The sequence below is a fragment of the Pelodiscus sinensis genome, chromosome 18 (assembly GCF_049634645.1).
Source record: "Pelodiscus sinensis isolate JC-2024 chromosome 18, ASM4963464v1, whole genome shotgun sequence".
Taxonomy (NCBI): Eukaryota; Metazoa; Chordata; order Testudines; family Trionychidae; genus Pelodiscus; species Pelodiscus sinensis.
The window spans coordinates 8,743,865-8,757,507 of NC_134728.1; the positions used below are offsets into that span (position 1 = coordinate 8,743,865).

At 45.8% G+C, this 13,643-nt stretch overlaps 1 protein-coding gene across 4 annotated transcripts in view; it reads left to right on the forward strand.

Annotated features, from left to right (window-relative positions):
• The window catches only part of RBBP8NL (RBBP8 N-terminal like), a 65,357-nt gene that overhangs the window by 23,777 nt on the left and 27,937 nt on the right, over nt 1-13,643 (forward strand). For all 4 annotated transcript variants that reach the window (XM_006126203.4, XM_025186164.2, XM_014575086.3 and 1 more), the window contains 4 exons: nt 257-406; nt 3,016-3,058; nt 6,920-7,015; nt 12,574-12,686. In XM_006126203.4, the coding sequence (XP_006126265.3) occupies nt 257-406; nt 3,016-3,058; nt 6,920-7,015; nt 12,574-12,686 (402 nt within the window). The remainder of the gene's footprint in view (nt 1-256; nt 407-3,015; nt 3,059-6,919; nt 7,016-12,573; nt 12,687-13,643) is intronic.

Sequence of the window (13,643 nt, forward strand, 5' to 3'; positions counted from 1 at the left end):
TGGGGCATCTGGTGCTGGTCACTGTCAGCAGACAGGCTACTGGGCTAGATGGACCTTTGGTCTGACCCAGTACGGCCGTTCTTATGTTAATGTACTTGCTTGTTTTTTTAACGGTTGAGTAAACGAGGTTTTCTTCATTTGGATAGCTTAGATGCTTGTCATGCTTTTCAACCTTTGCAAAAACATGAAACGTGATTCAGAGGGGACGCTATTAATTATCCTATTGTGTATTTGTTGTGTTTTGTTTTGGGCTAAGAACTGAACAATAAGAAAACCACCAACCTAGAACTAGGAGCAGAAGATTCACGTACCCCCGAGGCAAGCGGGAAGACCCAGAACATGGCCAACGAAAGTTTTGCAGACTTCTTGAATAAGCTCAAAGAAATTCATGAGAAAGAGGTCCTAGGTAAGAAGGCACTCGGGATCACTTCTGCAAAGAGGCAAAAGTAAATTTCTTGTTAAAGCTAAGAGTGGAAACAAGTCAGAGCCTTTTATCTAGTTCCAAAGAACTTGGGCTGGGGTGGCATGTCTGCAGAGCAGAGAACCTAGGGAAGAAACTGCTGCTCAGCTGAAGTGTCATTGATCTGGGCCAGTGGGAAGCAGAGAGGCAGGATCAGATCCTCTAGAAAATGAAGAGGCTGGTGATAGAGGGGTCGGGCCACTTCACGTTCAGGAAGCACTAATGTTTCAGATGTCCCAGGATGCAAATCTCAGCACTTCGGGGGTTGGGTGCCAACATATGACAACTACTAAAATAGCCTGGGTGACAAATGTACCGGACGGATCCCTGGGAGCCTTACAGAACATGAGGTTTACTGTGGAAATCAGCAACACTTCATACCACGAAAAGAAGCTCATGTAGTTGTTATTTTTATGCTGTCTGATTTCCTGTGCTCAGCGTGCTTCCCACATGTGTGATGTAATTGTACACCTCTCTCCAGCCACTTGGGAGGCATGGAGGTGGGGGGTTCAAAGCAGTGCAGAATGAATCTTTCCTGAAATACTCCCACCCAAGCAAAACACAGCACTAAGAATCCTATTTCTGTCCCCTTCCTGCTTCAAGATCAGACTGAATTTCCTCTGTTGGAAGCACTCTGCTGTTATCAGCTGGGCCTTCAATCTGGTCTAAAATAACCTGTCTGGGAAATAAATAAGGAGTTGGCAGGAGAGTGTAAATGGGAAGCAGTTTACCTATTAGGATATCTGACTTCAGGTAGGCAGTCATTGGACAGTTGTTTGAATAGAGGTTGAACCTCTAGAATCCGGACTTCCCTAGTCCAGCAATGTCTCTGGTTCGTCATTGTTGGCGATCCTGGACTAGGGCCAGGAGTATTGCTGGACTAGAAGGGCAGGGTGCAGCTGAGCTCCTGAAGTCCAAGGGAGAGTGGAGTTCCAGCACACATTACCTCCCCTGGTCCAGCAAATTCCTTTGTTCAGGACCTGTCAGGTGCCAGACCAGGGAGGTTCAACCTGTAGTAAATGATCAAAGAGGAAGAGGAAAGAAGCAAAAATCCATCCTGAAAGATAGCTCAGCACTAGTTGAGATGAGGAGTCTTTGTTAAAATTGTTTGTTTCTTTAAAGCATTAACCACTTGAACATTATTCAAAGTAAGGCCATTAAGAAAAGAAAGCATATGATACTACTTCCCATGGTTCCGGTATTAAAGGCATTTCCAGCATCAGCTTTTTGGATAAAACTGTTATATTTTAACCTATTCAGGTTTACAAATACAGTTTCACCAGCTCTAATTCTACACCCTCTGGTGTTTTAAAGCAGAGGCTTGCAAACTTTTCAGATTACGGTACCTCTTTCAGGAGTCTAATTCGTCTTGTGTAGCCCCAAGTTTTAGCTCACTTAAAACTGGTTGGCTTATAAAATCAGATATAAAAATGCAGAAGCGTCACAACATACTACTACTGAAAATTGCTTACTTTCTCATTTTACTATATAATTATAAAATAAATCAATTTGAATATAAATATACTACTTAGATTCCAGTTTGTAGTGTATAGAGCGGTGTAAACAATTCATTGTATGAAATTATAGTTTGTACTGATTTTGCTAGTGCTTTTTATATAGCCTGTTGTAAAAAACTAGGCAAATATCTACATAAGTTCATGTGCCTCCTCCAAGATCCGTGTCTTTTCAGCGTTATACATACACCTAGCTAAGAACCACTGTTTTAAAGACTACTCTGAGCAACTCAGACTCCAAATTTAGATATTGCCTAAAAAATTATCTTTAAATCAATCAAGAAAAAGAATTCTACTTGGGCTACAAATATCGCCAACATGGTTTGAAGCCTAAGAGTGTAGAATTTTGCTAATGTGAGAACTAGAGCTAAGAAAGCCATTGGATGTTTTTGGTTCAAGAGCCAAACAAAAATTAATTTCAGATGAAAAGCACCCAAATGAAACAAAAAAGGGGGGAGGGGAGAAAGAAAAATTATTTTTCAGGCTTTCATTTGGTTTCATTTTGGAGTGTTTATCATCCTGTTTTGTTTTAATACATTAATATAGCTACATTTCTAAAGGAAGCATTAATTCAAAATGAAAAATCTAAACTTTTTTTTCTTTGGAATCAATTTTTAGGCAATACTATTTGCCAAATTCAATCCAGAATTCAGTGACCTGAAAAATGCAGAGGGGTCCGGGGGAGGAGGAGGGGAAATTTACTCTGCATTGAAAATATTTTGCACAGCTCTTATGACAAGTTTTATAACTAGCTAGAAACAAAAGTAAAACTGACTAGACTGCTTTCATTGTCCTAGCAAAGGGGAATGCAAATATAGTAAATGGTATAAAGGAGCAGACATTTTTTTAAAATTATTTCCATTATAATAAACTAACTAAGTTGGCAGGGAACCTTGTTTTTCAGAAATGAGATTTTAAAACTAACGGTTTCCTTTTAAGTTGCTGTGCTCTGCTAAAAGTTATTGGAGTACATTCTGTTTCTGAACTGTCACATAATTTGCAATAAATACCCATCTCCTGAGCCTTCATTAATTATTCCAGGACTGCAAACAAAGCTAACAGAGCTGACAACCGAGAAGTGTCGGTGAGTAAAGCGAGTTTTGTTCTGTACTCTAAGCTGTGGTTGTAAAGCTCTGTTGGAGGGATGAGGAAAGGCTGCACTATTTACTCATAACATTGGAGACATCTACCCTAGGCTGTAGGCACCCTTAATATTTGTTTAAAACCCACAAACTGGAACAAGAGGGCAAGTCCGGTAGCAAACTCACTGTGGGTATGTCTACACTAGCCCCCAGTTCGAACTAGGGAGGCTAATGTAGGCATTCGAACTTGCAAATGAAGCCCAAGATTTAAATATCCTGGGCTTTATTTGCATGCTCCCATCTGGTCGCCAATTTTAAATGCCGGCTACATGCGGCAGTTAAACGGCAAGTCAAACTAAGTCCTTAGTTCAAATTACCTGCTACACCTCATTCCAGGAGGAGTAGCAGGTAATTCGAACTCCGGACTTAGTTCGAATTACCGTTTAACTGCCACGTGTAGCCGCGGGCAGTTAGTCCGGACTAGTGGCATTTAAAAATGGCAACTGGATGGGAACATGCAAATAAAGCCCTCGATATTTAAATCCTGGGCTTCATTTGCAAGTTTGAATGCCTACATTAGCCTCCCTAGTTCGAACTAGGGGGCTAGTGTAGACATACCCAGACTTCTTTTAATATAATCCTCAACGCAATCAGCAGTGCCCTGAATCACTCACCTAGCAAGGGGGTCGTACCCACGAAAGCTCATGATACTATCTACATGTTTTGTTAGTCTTTAAGGTGCTACCAGACTATTTGTTGTTTTTTCAGTTTTTCCTAGCAAGGGCAGTTCAACTTACCAAGTTGTCAATTCAGAACTGATCAAGATGCAGTGAGGCACATGAAGAACTTCTGAGCTATTACACTGGCATGGCGTGAGAGTTTAAAAACTCTTTGCAACACATTCAATCAGATTAAGCCAGAGAGATTCTTCTCCCACCCTACCATTTTGACATTTTCGAACCTTTTACTACCAAAACAAGTTGTCCTGTGGCGACTTAGCCTGGGCTACACTAAGGTGTTATTTCAAAATAGCCCCCCTTAGGTCAAATTTATAAGCAGAGCATCCACACTACCAAGCCCATTATTTCAATATAACGGGCTGGTTATTTCGAAATCTGTACTCCTGCTTTCCTCGGGGAATAATGCTAATTTCGAAATAGTTATTTTGAAACAGTGTTAGTGTGGACACTCTGGTGCTGCTATTTTGAAATAACTATTCCCCAGAGTCATTCGAAGTAATTACTCCCCGGTGCTTCCTGGGGCTCTAAATTGAGGTAGCATGTCCAGATTAACGAAGCCTGCTTCGGACTAATTTCAAGATTTCCCCATAGTGGGCACATGCTGCTTCAATTTTGTAAAATCAGGGGTTATTAAGTCGAATGTGATTCATTCAAAATGATTTCCTAGTAGACCTGCCCTCCGAGACTATCAAAAATACATAGGATTGTAACGTGGTTTAACTCACCGCCCCAGCGCCATCTGTTGGTCACTCCGGGAATAGCTCTGTTCACCCAGAAGAGGGTACTCCAGTGCTGATGTCTCACCTGCTGTTCCTTGTTATTAGTGGTTCTGCCACTTTACATTAGGACCCGTGTCCCTCCCACAATGCAGCACCCCTCCCCTCTGGATACTGCTCTTTCCGCAAAAGCGCGTCTAAATTGGCACGGATGTTTTTGCGCAAAAGCATCCGTGGCCAGTCTAGACACGATTTTGTGCAAGAAAGCCCCGATCGCCATTTTAGCCAGTAGTCTTGAGCAAGAGGGCTTTTTCCCGAGTGGGAGCATGAAAGTATTTGCACAAGAAGCACTGATTTTGTACATTACAAAGTCAGTGCTCTTGCGCAAATTCAAGTGGTCAGTGTAGACAGCTGACAAGATTTTGCGCAAAAGCACCTGCTTTTGCCCAAAATCTTGCCAGTCTAGACGCACCCACCTTGACTCAGTGACCGACTGCTAGTTGTCATCTAGCTGCTGCCTCAGGGGCAAACCACAGTCTGAAGTAGCCATTCATCATTGGCAAGGGTTGTGGATCTGCTGCCTCCCTGCAGCCCTAGTATCCTCAGGCCTTGCCTCAGGCCCTGCAGCCTGAGAGTGAGGTCAAGCCAGAGCTCCCGCGTTGTACTCTGTCTCAGGAAGCCTCTAGCTTCCCTGGCAACCAGGTCCCTCCTGCTCCACAGCGGGAGCAAGAGTGTCCCCCCTCCACTCCAAGAGCCCCCATTTATACAGCCCTCAGCTGGGTCCTAATTGGCTGATACATGCAACAGCTGCTTGCGCCATAGCCCCAGCTCTTCCCCAGGGCTGGATTTAACCCCTGCTAGGCCAGTGCGGGGCAGATGCCCTGTCACAAGGATTATGAGCTTTTGAGAGTAAAATGAACTTCATCTCATGAGACCCTTTTGTTAGTCTCTAAGGGTACATCTAAACTACATGGCTCCGTCGACGGAACCATGTAGATTTGTTTTTTTGGCAAAGACAAATGAAGCCGCGATTTAAATGATTGCTGCTTCATTTAAATTTACATGGCTGCTGCGCTGAGCCGACAAACAGCTGATCAGCTGTTTGTCGGCTCAGTGCGCTAGTCTGGACGCTCCTCTGCCGACATCAAAGCCCTTTGTCGGCAGCCCCGGTAAACCTCATCCCACGAGGAATAACGGGGCTGCCGACAAAGGGCTTTGATGTCGGCAGAGGAGCGTCCAGACTAGCGGGCTGAGCGGACAAACAGCTGATCAGCTGTTTGTCGGCTCAGCGCGGCAGCCATGTAAATTTAAATGAAGCCGCGATCATTTAAATCACGGCTTCATTTGCCTTTGCCTATCTGTCTAATCTACATGGCTCCATCGATGGAGCCATGTAGTCTTGACACAGCCTAAGGTGCCACAGGACTACTTGTTGTTTGAAAACTTACAGACTAATGCAACGCCCCCTGCAGCGTAATTGTCATTTTGCAATCTTAAGGTGTATGCATAGGTTTGGGGAGGTTGTTGTTGTTGCAATACAATATATATAGGCTTGGCAGTGTTTTATTTTATATAAGTTTGATGGATACTATCTATGTTTATTTTTAAGCATTCTTTATTTGTATCAATTTAAATTTTACAGTTGTGCAGAATTCTGGTTTTAAGCATTTTTTCCTGATTTGTATCCATTTAAACCTTCACCATGTCAGGAAATTATGCATGAGGGTGCCAGGCAATAATTATTTAAGCACAGTAGACAATATTCCAAAAAGACAAATTGTCAATATCATGTGTCAAAATATACAAAATATACCTTACATTAAATTATAATAAATTCTCAAGCAGCATGTTTCTTACTGTGCCTACCTGTGCATTCTGATTATTACCAATGGAAATATTTTTTTCATTGGTTTGTGTGTACAGTGAATTTAACATATATCAGCAATTTCCAGTAAAAATTTGTTCCTTCCAGTCCTAACTACATGGAAATGACAAACCAAGCAGTGGTACCCAAAATCTGTATCCTGTTGAAGTTTTCATCATTTATCCCTGGGCCCTAAGTCAGGTTCCATCCCCTGTTGTTAACAGAGTCGTTCACCAGTGCACCTCTGGTTCACCAATTTTTGAGCTCAGAGCAGGCTGTGTCCTTTTGTGTCCCATCCTGTTTCTCCCATGGGAATTGTTACCCTTGCACTAAATTGCTCTGGTGCCAGTACTGAATCTGTTTATATCCCCATCTGTCCAATGCACTTACTGCTCCACAGAGCAATCATAGATGAGTAATAATAATAGTGGGCGTGGCATGGCTGGGCTAGTGGATGAATCCTGCTACTGGGAACAAAGCAGCAGATGTTTGGGGTAAATCAAATAACCTTCTTGTTTTGTCCCATTCTGTCCCCTGGATCAGCGATGCCCAGAGAATGGAAGAGCTATTTGCTAAAAACCACCAGCTAAGGGAGCAGCAGAAGGTTCTTAAAGAAAATGTAAAAGTGTTAGAAAACAGGTAAGAAGTGTGTGTGTTTGTGTGTTTGACCTAGTGCTGTTTTGTGCCCAATAATGTACATGCCTACACAAAACTTCTTTGTAACACCATTGCAAGGAGTGGAAGATAGCACTAACTAGTGCTAGCAAATTGCGAACCCATGGGGCCAGACTCTGCTCTCAGTTACACCAGTGTAACTGCAGTACCTCCATTTGCAGGGTTGTGATTGACAGACATACCATGTGGAATGCACAGGAGGTAATTGTCCCATTCTTCTTGGCGTTGGCGAGACCTTATCTTAGCTGGACTCCGCTGTCCAGCTTTGGGTGTCACACATGATGAATTGGAGAGTCCAGAGGCAAGCAAAAGAAATGATAAAAGGTTTAGGAAACCTGACCTAAAGGGAAACTGGGTATATTTAGTCTTGACTGAAGGGAACCTTCAAATAGGTTACAGCAACGGGGATCAATTATTTTCCATGTCTGCTGAAGGTAGGACAATAAGCATGAGTAACGGGTGGAGCCCCCTTCTGGGGAGGCTAGACCCGGCTCTGTCCCTTCTGACCCCTCTGCAAGTGGAGTCTCGACGACCTCCTCAGCCAAAGGAGCCCTGAGCTGTTCAGAGCCCTGAGACTCCCCACCTTCACTGAGGGAGCCCCAAGCTGGCCAGAGTCCCAAGACACCCACACACATACTCAAAGGAGCCCTGGGGCTCCCCTCATTGGCCCCAGGAGCCCTGAGCCAGCCAGAGCCCCAAGATCCTCCCTTGGCCAGAGGAGCCCTCAGATGGCTGGGGCCCGGAGATCCTTTTCCCCTGGAACCACAAGACTCTCCTTTGGCTGGAGGTGCCTTAAGTCAGACACAATCCCAAGAACCTCCCTTGGCCAGAGGAGACTCGAGGTAGCTGGACACTGAAACATGCCCCACCCCACCCTATTGCAGGACCCCTGAGACCTCCTTCCCCCCGGAGCCACAAGACACCCCCCCTTTCAGCTGAAGAAGCCCTGAGCCAGCTGGAGCCCCAAAACACACATGCCTCATGGCCAGAGCTCTGAAGCTCCCCCACCCCAAGGAGACCCAAGACCCCTTCAGCTGGAGGAGCCCCAGGCTGGCTAAAGCCCTGAGCTCCCCTGCCTGGAGTTCTGGACCAGCTGTAGCCACGCCTCCTCACCCCAGACCTCAAGCCACCCGGAGAAAAACTTGTGTCCCTGCATGTCTCTTCCCTAGAAGAAGCATTTGCTGCAGGTTCCAGAGCGACTGAGGAGGCAGTATCACATATTGCCTCCCCAACCTCTCTGAAACGTGTATAGAGCATCACGATAAATCCAAAACTTCTCCCCAAAGCCCCACAGCTGGGAGTTCGGCAGCCAGAGCAATGCCAGAGGTTGTATTCTACCTGCTGCCAATGACAAGAAGTAATACGTCACCGGGACCCCAGGGTATTCACCCAAGGGTTCTGAAGGAACTCAAATGTGAAATTGCAGAACTAACTCTGGTATGTGACCTATTGCTGCACCAGATCACCGGAAGGTAGCTAACAAATCCATGGCATGGCAACGCTTTGACTACTGCACACCACTCTGGTTGCCTCTCTCAAAAATTAGAACTGGAAATACCACAGAGAAGAGCAACAAAAAGGAATGGGGCCCGGCACAATTTCTGAAGGAAGAGAGATTAGAAAAACTAAGGCTATGTCTACACTCGCGGCTTCTTGAGCAAGTACGGCCGTTCTTGCGCAAGAATCTGCAGAGCGTCCACACTGCCCGCCTGCTCTTGCGCAAGTAAATTTACAGTACGGCGTGGTAAGAGGTGGTTCCTTGCGCAAGAGCTATGCTCTTTTTTGACAGGTGTAAGCCCTCTTGCGCAGGAGCTCTTGCGCAAGAGGGCAGTGTGGACGCTCAGCAGGGATTTCTTGTGCAAGAAAGCCCTATGGCTATCAGAGCTTTCTTGCGCAAGAGAGCATCAGCAAAAGCACAGCTCGCACATGGCAGTGTGGACGTTTCCTTGAGCAAGAGTTCTTGCACAAGAACACTTGTGCAAGATGTTCTTGCGCAAGAAGCTGCGAGTGTAGACATAGCCTAGGAGTCTTCAGATAAGAAAAGAGGTGACTAAGGATTTGATAGAGGTCTGTGAAATGATGAATGGAGTGGGAACTGAATAAGGGAGTGTTATTTATCACTTCCTGGTTTATGTTTTATGTGGACATCCAAAATAATTAATAGGCAGCCGGTTTAATAGGCGTGCGGCTACACGCGGCACTAACTAGGTAGTTCGGACTAGGCTTCCTATTCCGAACTACCGTTACTCCGAGCTCCATGTGGAACGAGGAGTAATGGTAGTTCAGAATAGGAAGCCTAGTCCGAACTACCTAGTTCGTGCCATGTGTAGCCGCGGGGCACGGAATCTGAACTAGCTGACATTTAAAAATGGCGGCGCCCGGCAATATGCAAATGAAGCCCGGGAAATTCAAATCCCGGGCTTCATTTGCAACTCCGGTTGACTACATTACTACCCTAGTTCGAACTAGGGTGGTAGTGTAGACATACCCTTCGAGTTCTTTGAAGGGGTTAACAAACATGCGGAGAGGGGGATCCAGTAGATATAGTATACTTGGATTTTCAGAAAACCTTTGACAAAGTCCCTCACCAAAGGCTCTTGTGTAAATTACATTGTCATGGGATAAGAGGGAAGGTCCTTTCATGGATTGAGAACTGGTTAAAAGACAGGAAACAAAGGGTAGGTAAATAAATGGTAAATTTTCAGATTGGAGAGGGGTAACTAGTGGTGTCCCCCAAGGGTCAGTCCTAGGACCAATCCTATTCAACTTATTCATAAATGATCTAGAGAAAGAGGCAAGCAGTGAGGTAGTAAAGTTTGCGGATGATACTAACCTGTTCAAGAAAGTCAAGACAGAAGCAGACTGTGAAGAACTTCAAAAAGATATCACAAAACTAAGTGATTGGGCAACAAAATGGCAAATGAAGTTTAATGTGGATAAATGTAAAGTAATGCACGTTGGAGAAAATAACCCCAACTATCCATATAATATGATGGGGGCTAATTTGGCTATGACAAATCAGTAAAGAGATCTTGGAGTTATTGTGGATAGTTCTCTGAAAACATCCACACAGTGTGCAGCGGTGGTCAAAAAGGCAAATAGAATGTTAGGAATTATTAAGAAAGGGATAGAAAATAAGACCCAGAACATCTTACTGCCCCTGTATAAAACTATGGTTCGCCCACATCTTGAGTACTGTGTACAGATGTGGTCTCCTCACCTCCAAAAAGATATTTTGGCCTTGGAAAGGGTTCAGAAAAGGGCAACAAAAATGATCAGGGGTTTGGAACAGGTCCCATATGAGGAGAGGCTAAAGCAACTGGGACTTTTCAGTTTGGAAAAGAGGAGACTGAGGGGGGATATGATAGAGGTATATAAAATCATGAGTGGTGTGGAGAGGGCCGATAAAGAAAAGTTATTTATTAGTTCCCATAATAGAAGAACTAGAGAACATCAAATGAAGTTAATGGGTAGCAGGTTTAAAACTAATAAAAGAAATTTCTTCTTCACACAGCGTGTATTCAACCTGTGGAACTCCTTGCCAGAGGAGGCTGTGAAGGCTAGGACTATAATAGAGTTTAAAGAGAAGCTAGATAATTTCAAGGAGGTTAGGTCCATAAAAGGCTATTAGCCAGGGGATAAAATGGTGTCCTTGGCCTCTGTTTGTCAGAGGCTGGAGATGGATGGCACGAGACAAATTGCTTGATCATTGTCTTCAGTCCACCCCCTCCGGGGCACCTGGCACTGGCCACTGTCGGCAGACAGGCTACTGGGCTAGATGGACCTTTGGTCTGACTCAGTACAGCTGTTCTTATGAGTCTTTAAATCACTGACTCCCAGGAGCTGAGACTGAGTGGCAGAGAATGGATTGCGTGATGATTTCCTATTCTGGGGCACCTAGCACTGGCTGCTGTTGAAAGACAGGATACTGGGCTAGATGGACCTTTGGTCTGACCTAGTAGGACTTTTCTTATGAGTTTAATTGACAGCAGTGGAGATCTAGGGTTAGATGTTCTAACTCTAAGGTAGCTAAACGCTGGAATAGTCTACTAAGGGAGGTTGTGGAATCCCCATTCATGGTGATTTACAGGTTGAACAATCCCCTGTCAGGGATGGTCTAGGTTTACCTGGTCCTGCCTCAGCACAGGAGGATAAACTACAGAGGCTGTCCCTACCAATATACAGATGCACAGAGCACCACAAAATTTGCAGCACCAAATTGCCCCCCAATTTTGTGGTGCTTTAGGCAGCTGTGTGCTGCCTATTAGGTGACACCAACGTTGGTGCCGGCCCTATTTCCCATGGACAGCACACAGAAGGGCCATCCCTGGGGTGGGGGGCAAAGATCACTCCACTGCTCCATCCCTACTCTGCCCTGTCCCACCTCTTCCTGCCCCTGCTCCACCCACTCGCTGCCCCCACGCCACCTCTTCCTCCAAGCCCTCTCCCTCAGTGACATGGCCTGGTAGCAGGGGTTTGGTGGGGTAGCCCTCCCTCACATTCACCCTGGCCCGCTCTGCTCCACCAACTTCCAATTGCATTGCTTTGCTTCCCACTGCGGGTGAGTGTAGGGGCGGTCCCACCGCTTCCCTCAAGCCTCCTCCCCCGAGTGACACAGCTAGGAGCCGAGGGAGTGGAGTGGTCACCCTGCTTCCCACCCACGCGTGTGGAGTGGGCCCCGACCCTGCTGCCTCCCTGCCCAGGTCTCCTGCCCCCCACCCTCCCACAGCCTTCAGCTCGACCTCCCCACACAGGGGGTGTCATAGGGCACAAAACTTCTAGGGACAGCTCTGGATTAGATGATATTTTGAAGTCCCTTCCAGCCCTATGTTTCTATGAGTATGTGTAACAGAGACTTAATCTGGTCCATGGAGTGTATTGAAACTTCTTTCACTTGCCTTACTATCGGCTTTGAAAACTCATGTCTCCGTGTGATTGCTATAGGGAAGAATTGGGTATCTGTACACCTGGGTGGGCAATAAGACAGAGGTGGTTTGCCTGGGCGAGCCTCTGCCACTTTATTTACCTGTAGCTCCTCTGGTGGGCCACAGTCCCTGTCTTCACCTGTGCCTCCTCAGGTACAAGTGCTTGCAGCTCCCGTTGGCTGCAGATCACCCTTCACAGTCAATGGGAGCTGCGGGAAGTAGCGTGGACCAGGACACCACTTCCCACAGCTCCCTTTGGCCGGGAACAGTGATCTGCAGCCAGCAGGAGCTGTAAACGCCCATACCTGCAGAGGCACAGGTAAAGACAGTGGCTGCGGCCCACCAGAGGCTAATCCTGGTGCATGTCATCTGGCTTGCAGGCCGGTTGTGGCCCACCACTGCTCTACACACTATGTAGAGTGGCTCACTAAACTAGACATGTGGATTTTTGCCCAGCATATCACTGCCACGAGTGCCAGATTTCGCCCTTTCATGGGACTGTAGATCTGCCTCCTGATGCAGGTGGGGGTTGTTTCATTTGCTCATATAACCACAAAAGGGTAACTTCGCTTCTTGGCTCTCTGGTTTTTCGTTAAGGTTGCGAGCAGGTCTCTGTGACAGATGCATGGTTGCTCAAGAGCTCGCCAAAAAGAAGCAAAATGAGTATGAAAACTCCCACTTCCAGAGTCTTCAGCACATCTTCATCCTCAGTAAGTACAGATTCTAAACAGACCTTCCGTTCTGTCCTGCTGGCATTTTGCATGTACCTTAAATGTCTGCAGATCATGTGGGAACAATTGCTTGTGCAATCCTGCAGGGTCAATGACCACATGTCAGGGGTAAAAATCTGAATAGCTAGGCCTAGGAAAATCAACATTTCTTATAAACACCAGAGATTGTATCAAAGGGTACGTTTAAACTACATGGCTCCGTCAACGGAGCCATGTAGATTTGTTTGTTCGGCAAAGGGAAATGAAGCCGCGATTTAAATAATCGCGGCTTCATTTAAATTTAAATGGCTGCCCCGCTCTGCTGATCAGCTGTTTGTCGGCAGATCGGGGCAGTCTGGACGCGACGTGCCGACATGAAAGCCCTTTCTCAACCTCCCCGGTAAACCTCATCCTACGAGGCATAACAGGGAGGTCGATAAAGGGCTTTCAGGTCGGCGCGGGAGTGTCCAGACTAGTGCACTGAGCCGACAAACAGCTGATCAGCTGTTTGTCGGCTCAGCGCAGCAGCCATTTAAATTTAAATGAAGCCACGATTATTTAAATCACGGCTTCATTTCCCTTTGCCGATCAGCCTAATCTACATGGCTCCATTGATGGAGCCATGTAGTTTAGACACACCCAAAGAGACGTCAATTTTGCTGTGGTATATACATATGGGCCGAGGAACATCGGACACTTAAAGATCCACTTGGCAAGGTAGAAGCCACACTTTGGACAACACAGGACATTTACAGCAGCTCTGCAGTGATAAAGGGAAATCAAGCAACATGTAGGATCAATCTTCTGCTGAGCCTTTGGCAATACACAAGCACCACACAAGCCCAAAGTAATTTCCACCTTGTCTCTGATGATCCGTGGGGAATGTGGTATTTTGTTTTGCTTTGCCTTTTGAAGGAAGAGAAAAGTGTCAGCAACTGTGTGTTTATTCCCTCATTA